Here is an 11,031-nt window from a genome sequence, read left to right on the forward strand (position 1 = left end):
CAGTAAAGAGGTTACATGTTTCATAACCTTGAGGCTTCCTGGTAAATCACTGGAGTGGTACTTGGCAAAAAAGCACCTGCCAAATCTTCCACAAATAAAGAAACTGCTCTGAACCAAAACATACAAAACCAAAGTAGAGGGCCTGCCTGCTTAGTCTGTTTACTGTAACACTAGCTTGGGGGCAAATTAGATCATGTTGTGTGTGTGGTAGCAGTCCTTAAACTAAAACACCCTCATAACATAAAAAAAACCATGTTATTTACTTTAAAATCCAGAAAAATTGACCATGTTCATCTACATATAAGATATAAAGAGATGGACCATCAACAAATAGGCAAATTATAGATAGACAATGAGCAGATACATACTTTCTCATTAGAAGGAAGTAAACATATTTTCCCTCTTCCCAAAATGAGCAAATCTTGTTAGAACACCTATTTGGGAAAAAGTAGGGAGTTTTCTGACAGTTTGTGAAAATTTCATCTTGTGACTACTCGGGAATCATCAATGGAAATTATATAATCCTCTTATCATTTGCAAAAGAGAGAAACTGAAGCAATGTGGCTCATATTTTTGTCATTAATCTTAGAATGGGAAATTATAGGGGAGATAGGAAATCACCAAACTAAACAACTATTTCAGATCAATTCCAAACATGAAAGCCCAGTGAATCACAGTTGGCTAATTTTCCTACAACCAAACGCAAACACACTTGATTCTATTGTGTATTTTTTATCTTTCCTTTGAAGAATAAAGCTTTATCTTTAGTCTGCTTAGGAGTATTATTGTGGCCCGGCGCAGTCTCTTAGCCTTTACAAGGTTCAATATACCTAAAGGAAAGCACACACTATAATATTTAAGCATTGTTGAATTTTACTATAGATATGGTAGTTGGGCACTCTTACCCTCAGTGAGTTTACACTACTATAAATGTGGGAACTCCTATGGGGCATGTTGTATATACTTCCATGTACTCTTTGTATTTATATAAACAAATATATTTTATTTATCCAGTTACTTTTACCATTGTCCTTGGATATTTCGATTTAGCAAGTAAAATGTCCCCCATTGTGAGTAGGCATATAATTGGTATTGGGCATGTTGGCCCACACCTTTAATGCCAACATGTGGGAGGGCTGCGGCAGGAAGATCGTGAATTATAAGTTAGCCTGTGCTTTATAATGATGTTTTAATATATAATTTCTCAATTATTGTAATTTCTCTGCCATCATTTGATAAACAATTGAGCAGACTGCTTTAGGCAGAAATTTTGAGAAAGATAGGAAATCATTAGGAAACAGATCAAGAAAAATGCTTACCAATTAGTTCACCTACAGATTCTAAAAGTAAGAATCAGTCTAGAAATCTATAACTTTCTTTACTATTTCTACCATGTATCTGGTTTATCATATACCTCTCACTGTCCATCTTAACTTCAAAGCATCATTCTACAGACTGGATGTTGGTAGGTGATATCACCAAAGTTGTTTCATTAAGGGATTGGTCATGTGATGATGTTTCTAGGAAAAATTTTAAATTCATAATTTCTCACATATTCTTGTATTTAGAAATTTTGGCAATAATTTAGTATTTTGTTTACTAGTTTTTGTCAATTTTAACAAATATTATTATCCAAGCTAAATATCTGTTAAATAGTGGAAATATATCTCCAACGTTAATCTATTGTGGGTTGTATCAAATGTTTTATAAAGACATTATTTTTTGTAGAGTTAGCCATATTGATATCTATATAAAAACATTTATTTAAAGAATTAAATAGAAATAACTGACCATATTTACTATTTATCTCTAAAATACAAGTTTCCAGCAGCTTGTGTAGTTAATATAGGTCAAAATAATGAAATATAAACAGCCAATGGCACTGATGTTTATGTAAAATGGTCACTAATTACACATGCATTTTGTTATTGAAAATGGACATAATTTTTATTATCTGTACTTCTTCTAATTTCCTTTTAATATCCCGTGAAGGCTGACTTTCTATTAATATGAATAACTAAGAAAGAAAAACAGCATTTTAATTTAAAGATATACAAATACTGCTAAGGGTAAAATATTGTTAACAATAAACTTAGAAGCCTAAATTATTGATTCCTCCAGCAAGATGGTATTGATACTGCCTAAATTGCTCTTTTTTAGATTAATCACGCCCAATTTTACAAGCTAGTAAACTCTACAGAGTGGTTTAATAATACACAAACTTTTTAGAGGACTGCTTAATTTTAGTCCTAATAATCAGCATTAGGTTATGCTTTTTAAACAGGTAATCAACATACTTTATTCTTGTGTGTTTTTGCATGAATATAGTTCCCATAAAAGTAATTAAATGAACTCTGGTTAATGTTCTTTATTTGTACAGAGTGGAAGTTTAAATAGATTCAGTGTGGGAAATTATTATGAAAATAAATTAAGTGTAATAATATTATTTATATTCATTCCAAGATAACAAATTGGAAAATCCAGTGTGTCACTGCAAAGAATAAATTCCCATGTTAATTTTCCAAAATATGAAATTTCAAGACCATAATTCCTTACCCTTTTGCACCTAAAGGCACAAAGTTTGATAGATGAGATTAACTTATAGTTACTTGTGATTAGAGTTTTTTTCTCAAATGTAACTTGCATTTATCTTAAGGGGTTTGGCATAGACATTTACAGTCAAAAAGAAGAAACTTTTCTTCACTAAAAACCATTTTTTCTTATTTATGATTTTCTTTTAAAAGCATTTTTAGTCATCTACACAGAACCGGTTATATATGAATGTGAGCACACTCACTTGCCATTATTGTATGGCACTTGGCTACATCTAAGGTTACTTGTTTTAGTTGCACATTAATAACGATGAGCATCCCCTAAATTTCATGTGTGTAGATACTTTTATTATCTGTGTAGCCAGCTGCCACCATCTCAGTTTGATCAGTGCTTTACCACTACCACTTAAGCTCATGCATGTTTTGTTACGTAACTAAAACATTCCTAGCTAAACTGATGCTAAAAGAGGTTAGCTGATGAGATGGAGGAAGTCAGGACTGGGCATTGACAGTTTACAAAGCTGAGTGTCATCGTGCCACCATTCTAATTTGTAAGACCTTAATTTTCAAAAACAAAAATCCATGTACTACTACATTTAGGAAACTCATTCAAGATGAAATGATAGTGTTCAAATGTAATTAGCCATGGACAAAGTTCCCTCACTATGTATGATACATTAGGATAATCAATTAGTTTCCAAGCTAGTAACACAGGTCCTGATAGACTTATAAGAGATACAAGTGTAAAATAAAAAAAGAAGTAGCCATCACTCCTTCATGAGTATACTTTGAGCAGAATTGTGTGAAATGTTGATATCTTATTTAATACTTGTCATTTGAAGAAAATAACTCATAAAATTTATAAATGACTATACACAAACCTAGCTGTAATTTATATGCACTTTGGCTTAAAATAAACTGTTTTGTATTAATGTTAATTTCATCACCAAATAAAACAGTATCAGTTTCATCACCAAATAAAACAATATTAATTTCACCACCAAGTAAAGCAATGTTAATCTCATCACCAAGTAAAACAAAACACTAAGTAGTTGTAAACACAGGAATTATGACAAAAAATATAACCACAATATTTTGTAGAGCTGTCAAAAGCTTTAGCACCTTTAAGAGATTAAGCTCAAAACATAGCAGTAAAGAGATGTCCAAAATAATCATCCTGTTATCTGGTAAGTGAATTAATGACAAATAAATATGAAGACAAGCATGAAATAAACATCTTCTGTCACTTAAAACACTGTTTTCTGTTTTTCTTTGTCCTCACAATTTTTAATTAACATGGTGCAACAGAAACAAAGCACTCACCATGTATGTACAAATCACTTTCTCATGTCTCAGATAATTCAGAAACATTGTTTTAAATGGCAGTGGATACGCAAAGGAAACTGAGGGGCATCTGGAATACAGCCATACATTATGAACTGAACTAAAAGGCAGCCCAGTGCCACTGATGGTCACATCGTTGTGTTGGACATTAACACAATCAGGGGGCTTCTTTTTCCACATCAGGTTACATAGGATCTTAATGGGGGACTTCTGTACAACTGATCCCCTTTAGTATTTTGTGAGGTCACTCATGTTGTTTGATTGTGTGGAGATCCAACTGGGTGTGTTTTAGAGTCCTGGTAGGTGAGAGACTAAAGTAACTGGTAACAGGGCAATGCTTCGTGGAGTTTCATGGATAAGCTAGATCCATTAAGACAGCAAGAGACAGTTACAAACTAAAATATAAGGCAGAACAGCCTCAAATGACATCACTGGATCTTATGCCATGTCTGCCAGCCAACTTCAATGTATATTCTGCACACCGCCACTCCCCTGGCCTCCTCACAATGGCTTTTAGCACCGGGAAGGCTTGTGACTTCTTTAAAATTAAGACAGGAGCTTACTCCAATGAAACTCCAGAAGCACAAACCAAAAGGATGGCATAAAACGGTAGAGTAAATACAGTTTTCACTGGCATTCAGGAGACTGAAACAATACTACAATGTTATGAGAGAATTCAGCAGGGAATTTTTTTTAAGGCAGAAAGGGGGAATGACACAAGGGAGGGAGGAGAGAGAGGGAGGAAAGGTGAAAGACATCAGCAGAAAATCCCAAAGACTAAACAATTTCAAACTGTGACTTTTCTCTGCCATCAGGCAACTGTTGGAATCTGGATATTTTTTTCCCCTAGAAAATTATGAACAAAGAAAGGAATCCGGCTCCCTCATTTCAGTTATCCTCCAATTTGGCTGTAACTTATTTTACTTACAGGCATTTGTCACAGCAAAACTGTTGGCTGTCTCAATGTTGTCCACATGAGGTACCAGATTGAAAGGGGCTTCGGAGGCGTTGGGGCTGGTGTTATGAAGAAAGATTGCCAATCTGAAAGCAGTGTATTCCTGGTCTGTGTTTCTGATGAAGAGACCACCTGTGAAAGACAGTAGCTTCATACAGTGCTTCCTGTTTTAGATGTTACTCCCGGGCCCCAGGACAGCCACACATCTCCAACAGCAAGCTCACACAATTAAGGAGCTCTGTTGTCATCACAGGGGTCGCTTTTGTCCCTGCACTGCATGCTTAGTGTTTTAGTCTTCAGGGCAGCTCAGCTCTTTCTTGCTTCAGTCACGACCACAATGACCTCTGAGACCATTTAGTGCATCTTGCTTTATTCCCCTTGCCCTCTTCAGGCGGCCAGTTCAGGACACTGCTCTCTACCAGTGAGGATGCAGATAAATCGAAAACAGATTTCCATCAAAACACAGGACAGGAATGGGGGAATGTGGAGGCACAGGAGAACAGATTTAGAAGGGAGAGAACTTAGTTTGCCCCCATGCTTGTGTGTGTGTATCCAACCCAATCTGTTCGGTTTTGTGCACAGTACACACATTAAAAAAAAGAAAAAAAGAAAAAAAAAACCGATGCAGTGTTTGAGGCTGGGCTGCGCTGGAAGAAATTCAATAGCTGAGTCCATACGACAGACTGAAGGGGAGAATGACAAACACAACGGAGGGAGGGTCGCTAGAGACAGAGTGGGCTGCCCAAGAATATAGACGAGCAAAAGCATAAGTGAAAAGCAGAATAAACCCAGCCAAGGTTCCTAGGAAAGGGTTTAACTTTCTATCTGTCATCTGATAGCAAGACAAGGCAAGAGGTGTGGACAGAGAATGCTCCCCCCACCCCTGTGTCTTTCTATAATAGCGAGAATCCTGCAGCTTGCAGAACAGCAAGAAGTGGGTTAAAAAAAAACAAACAAAAATAAAATAAAATTAGATATTCCCTCTTGTTCTCACGAAAAGCGTTGAAAGAAATGTGCTATGAAATGCAACCAAAGGCTATGGAGGTTTATTTTTTATTTTCTCTTATCTTCAACTTCTTCCAATGCTAATATAACCCATTGGCAGGCTAGATGGGGATAGGCTCAGGGCCGGCGTGCTAGCCTGTGTCTACTATCTGAACTTGCACCCAGAAGGTCTGACTGTAAAGGGAAGGCAGCTCTGTAGGATTCCCTAGATTGCTTATCAGCAACTCATTTAAGTCACTCACTTCAGACACATGAATCTCTTCCCTTACCATCTACTTACCTATTTGGACGCTGCTTGGAAAGGCTCCCATGGCGAGTCCCCAAAATCCAGAAAACAACAAGACAATCTGACTGCAAATACTCCTCATCTTCTTTGCTACTCTCCCTGGTGCGCGCTCCCCTCTTTCTCTCACACTCTCGCTAAAGGTTCTTCAGAGAGTCATTGAAGACGATGGCGCTAAAATTAAAAAAATAATAATAAAAAAAGAAAGAAGAAAAAGAAAAAAAGGAAAGAAAAAAAAGAGAGAGGTTTGGGCGTTTGGGATTATGATTGCTTCCCCTCAGCAATCCATCGCCAGCTGCCAGATGTTTCCCGCAGTCTCCATAGCCCTGGGGGAGGTTTTCTGTCCTGCTGATAATGTTCATGCAGAAGATGGTGGTGGCGGGTCTAGCTGCTGCTCTGCTCGCAGGGATGAGACATGCGCTCTGTCTGTGGCTCACTTGCGCTCGCCTGCTCACATACACACTGAAGCGGGCGCCACACGCGCTCCTCAGCTCGCACACGGCCCCTGCCCGGGCCGCAGCATCCCAGAGTCCCTAGCACCTAGCCCCGCGCCTCAGTACCAATACCGGAGTGCGCACCACCGCCGCGGGCCCCTCTCTGGTCTCCGGTCTCCGGTCTTTGGCCACTCTCCCCTATCTCCCCCTCCCCTCGCCCATCGCCCCTCGCACGCCCCTTTCCCCTAGCGGGTGCTCACCAGAGCGCCCAGGTCTCCAGGGAGGCTCCTGAGCCAGTCTGCAGACTGGGGTTTTCACGTCACCTCTCCAATCTCTGACCCCTTCCTCCTTTCTTCCTGGGTTTGCGGAGGGACCAGCTCTGATGATCAGCACCCTTTTCCAGCACCCCTCTTTTTTTTCTTTTTATGCCTTCCAAAGCTTTGGCTTCTTGGATGCGCTTGGCAGGAAACTAGCCCGGGGGGCCGGGAATGCCAGCCCGGATCCCCGGCTGGGGGGTTGGATAGGAAGTTAGCACCTCCCCATGGTCTCAGTCCCTTGCCGCATCCTTGCAGGCTCGCGGGAGGACAGACTGCCTCCCAGCTCCCAGCCCTTTCCTCCCAGCCTAGCCTAGCCTAGCCCTTTTCTGCCATTGGCCTGCGCGCTCGCGCAGGGGACTCTAGTCCTTGCTGCAGCTGCAGCAAAGATTTCTCACCAGCAAACAGCCCAGGAATCTGCAAAGCCCTTGATGGGAATGAATGCGGTGAAGGTGCTCAGCGAAGGAAAGGAGGGAAGAAGGACACAGGGCAGACCGGGGTAAAGAGGATGAGGTCCAGGAGGGAAAAACTGGAGGAGGTAAGGGTGATGAAGAGAGTCAGTGAAGTTTACAGTGCTAGGAAAGGGAAGTGTGTGAGTGTGTGTATGGGTGTGTGTGTGTGTGTGTGCGTGCGTGCGTGTGTGTGTGTGTGTGTGAGAGAGAGAGGGGAGAGAGAGAGAGAGAGAGAGAGAGAGAGAGAGAGAGAGAGAGAGAGAGAGAGAGAGAGAAAGAAAGAGAGAGAGAGAGCATTTAATGCAGAAAGTGTTTATCGGTAAGAAACAGAATGAAGTCAGATGAAAACTGAGAGGCTTCTAACATGTTCTTTAAAGGATACTGGACAGAATTAGGAATTAACTTTGAGAAGTTAAGTGTAAACTAAGAAACCTGCTTAAAAGCTGCGTTCCTTTCTGTTCAGTGATTCACTCAAAAAATACTTTCTGCAAGGTGTGTGTGTGTGTGTGTGTGTGTGTTCTTCATACACATCTCATTCCTGGGGATTCAGAAAGCTCACCCTGCACCATGTCACCACCAAGAAGACATGCCTTTTGCAAATGATGTCATCAATTAGTCTGAGTGTGTAGGAGAAAATGCAAAGGAATTAACCTAGGGTTTTAGGAATGTCTTCACTTTCCCCACAGAGTCACCTTTCAAACTGTCATTTCACTGGTGCCATGTCATAGGAAGAAGCTGGGACATATCCATAGGATACCTCTGTGGCTGCAGTGGCTGGAGACCCCATGGAGGATAGCTGTCTAATGTACTGTCTGTTTTTACATAACTCTCAATACAAAATAACGTGCCCCAATGCTAAATGACAATAAACCGAGTCTTTAATATCGTTCATTAAAGGCCAGGAAAAAAGCCCGGGAGGTTTCAACTCTACACGAAGAACCAGAGGCAGCTGAGGAAAGCTGGGAATGGGAGAAGTGGTCCTCCCCAGGGAAGAGCGCACCAATTGGTTGTCCAATGGCAAACGGATAGCTCTGAAAATATACAGACAAGTAACATAACATGGACTGAACAGGTTTTATTTAGAATGAATAATGTATATTCATTCATATTGTCACATGAGCACACATATATATGCATGTGATAACAAGATATTGCCTCTCACCACATTTTCAAAAGAATAAAGCCAGTCCCTGAGTGTGTCTGATGCAATACTGCAGCAAGAACTACCTGGTAACAACTTTCTTGAGGTGTACCATTCTTTATCCCTTCAGGCTGTCCTCCCCCCGTTTTCATTTCATTAAAAATGAATAGAATGTAGGTGCATGTGTTTATGTGGTTCAAAGTGGTGCTATGATTCATTAATGTAATCTGGGATATTAATGGCTAAATTATGTATTCACCATCGTAGTATTTATCATTTGCTTTGTTCTGAGAACATTTGAAATTTGCTTTTGGTGGTTTTGAACTGAAATGGATATAGCCAAAAGAGAACCTTGAATATTATTGGTGGCATGTGAATCACTATGGCTATTGTAGTAAACTGAATGGATATTGCTCAAGCAACTAGAAATTGAATTGCCAAACCATTCAGGAATAGGGTTCCTGAATATTCACACGGAGTACAGACATTTCTGCTACACATTTATTTCATGACCTGTTTTTGTAGTTTACAGATGATGTTTTAGACCTTTGTTAAAATTCCAGATTGTTCTTCTGTTTCCTAAATTCATAGTTTTGCTTTTAAAATAACATATTTTTCATTGTTGTTGTTTTTCACCCACATTCCTGTTACATCTCAGCACAGATTGTTATGACAAAAACAACCAAAATGTGAGTAATTGGATTACACAAATCATACATTGTCATTTGGTTTATGAGGCTTTTGTCTTGCACATCAAGAAGGACTTGAAACATTTTTTTTAATCTTTTCTGTCTATGTGAAAACTAAGGCTTCAAATACTAACATTCTGTTTCTGTTATAAGAGGTAGTAAAATAAGCCACATAAAATTCACATTGGGTTGAAATCACATTAAAATTTTAAAACATACAGAATGGTTCAACTCATCTTCTATTTGGGTAACTTTGGATCCCTGCTGATGGGTTGAGGTGATTATTGACTTTTACTCTCAAAATTGAAAAAAAAAGTGGAGCTCCTACAAGTTTTGAACAGCAACGCTGATCTGGATATATAGGTGAGGTTTTAATTCTGATAGCACTATTACCCATGGCCTGGTGTGTCTGTAGATGGCATAGCTACATTCTTCTCATAGTAATGCTTTCTATTTCTATTTTCAGCTAATTAGCACATCCATTTTACTTTGCATCTCTAAACTCTCCTCCTGATATAACTGTATTGCATGCATACAGTACTTACATACAGGGCATCTAAATGAACAACACAGTCTCTGTTGTCACTTGAGGATCTGTAATGTTTAAGAGTCCTTGCTAGGTCCAAGCACTGAGCTAAAGCCTTACTTGTAGCACTTGATCTATAGAACACTTTAAACAGCATTATATCAATTATTAGGTTTTTGCTGTAAGAAACTGCTGTCTCTGTCAAAACCTTTGGAATCAATAAGTTTATGTTGCAACACAGTATCAGGAAGCTGAAAAGAAAAGGGGATCTACAGTTTTCAGAAAAAAGTAGAAAAGTAGTGTGATCTCCCACAGACTTGTGGAGTAGTAAGGGTTGCTGGGTTTCAGATGTAAGGTTTCCAACTTTATGAATATGGTAGCATTGACATGTTTCCTGTTTTTTTTCAGTTCTGACAAGATATATTTAAAATTTACCAAGTTATGTCACAGAGTAGGCAATGTTTGCCATTAAAGTGTGCCTGCAAAAATGTGACCAAGGCTTTAAAAGAGAGATCCTGAACATGACGAGTGAACAATTCATGATTTGAAGGTGGTCCAGAAAAAGTTCCCAGAGCAAGATAATTTGATTTTGTATGGATTTGAAAAGACTATCAGGTAGAGATTACTCAGATGTTGAACATGAATGATCATAAGTCTTTCTGGACACTGATAATTCAAGCTGTTTAAAGAAAAGTGCCGGAAGTGAGGCCAGAAAGCAACGAACCAGGTGGTTGTGAACTGCGTTTCTCAGTAGTTTTGCCTGTGTCTAATAGATGGGGAAGTATGTTGAGGTTGCAAGCAACTAGTAAGCATGATGTTTGATTTACATTAAAAATATTTATGTCCATGTGGTAATGTTATGTAATGAGGTTTGGATATAGAAAATAAATTTGGAACCTTTGATATAGTCTAGGTGAGAAACTATTGTTTGAGTAAAACTAATAAAATTTAACATTTGCTCATTAACCCTAACCACTGTCTTTAGTTTTCTGTATCTAAAAATATGTTAGGTAAATTACAAATTTTTGAGGCACAAATACATTTTTATAACTATTGGTATCTAAAAAGCAAAATAATTAACAAGTCCATTGCTCAGAGAGTATCTGTGATAGTCAATGCTAATTGTTACTCTGACACAATCTAGAATCACCTGGGAGATGGGTCCCTGGGCATGATTGAAAGAGATTACCTCAATTACATCAATTGATGTGCAACAACCCATCTTAATTGTGGGCAGGACTCCATCCTGAGCAGGGCTTCTGAACTGTAGAAATTGGAAAGGACACTGTGTGGCAATATGTGAGCATTTTTCTCTCTATTTCTAGACTTGTGGATG

The 11,031-nt window shown here is 38.9% G+C and overlaps 1 protein-coding gene and 1 long non-coding RNA gene across 12 annotated transcripts in view; one reads left to right on the forward strand and one right to left on the reverse strand.

Moving 5' to 3' along the window:
- The window catches only part of Gria4 (glutamate ionotropic receptor AMPA type subunit 4), a 361,933-nt gene extending 354,524 nt beyond the window's left edge, over window positions 1–7,409 (reverse strand). For 10 of the 11 annotated variants that reach the window (XR_005872745.1, XR_005872746.1, XM_040734752.1 and 7 more), the window contains exons 1-3: window positions 6,834–6,958; window positions 6,137–6,313; window positions 4,825–4,983 (exon numbers count right to left, since the gene is read on the reverse strand). Coding sequence is in view for 9 of the 11 variants with exons in the window: in XM_040734752.1 (XP_040590686.1) it covers window positions 4,825–4,983; window positions 6,137–6,224 (247 nt within the window). In the remaining 2 variants the exon portion in view is untranslated. Of the gene's footprint in view, window positions 1–4,824; window positions 4,984–6,136; window positions 6,314–6,833; window positions 6,959–7,285 lie in introns of those variants that run through there. The other variant, XM_040734754.1, reaches the window with a different exon arrangement.
- LOC106021710 lies at window positions 7,290–10,667 on the forward strand. Its single transcript, XR_001196901.3, has 3 exons — window positions 7,290–7,425; window positions 8,026–8,144; window positions 8,237–10,667. It is a non-coding gene; the product is annotated as an uncharacterized LOC106021710 (long non-coding RNA).
- Window positions 10,668–11,031: the final 364 nt, after the last annotated feature.

Source organism: Mesocricetus auratus, unplaced genomic scaffold (assembly GCF_017639785.1).
Source record: "Mesocricetus auratus isolate SY011 unplaced genomic scaffold, BCM_Maur_2.0 Super-Scaffold_100040, whole genome shotgun sequence".
Taxonomy (NCBI): domain Eukaryota; kingdom Metazoa; phylum Chordata; class Mammalia; order Rodentia; family Cricetidae; genus Mesocricetus; species Mesocricetus auratus.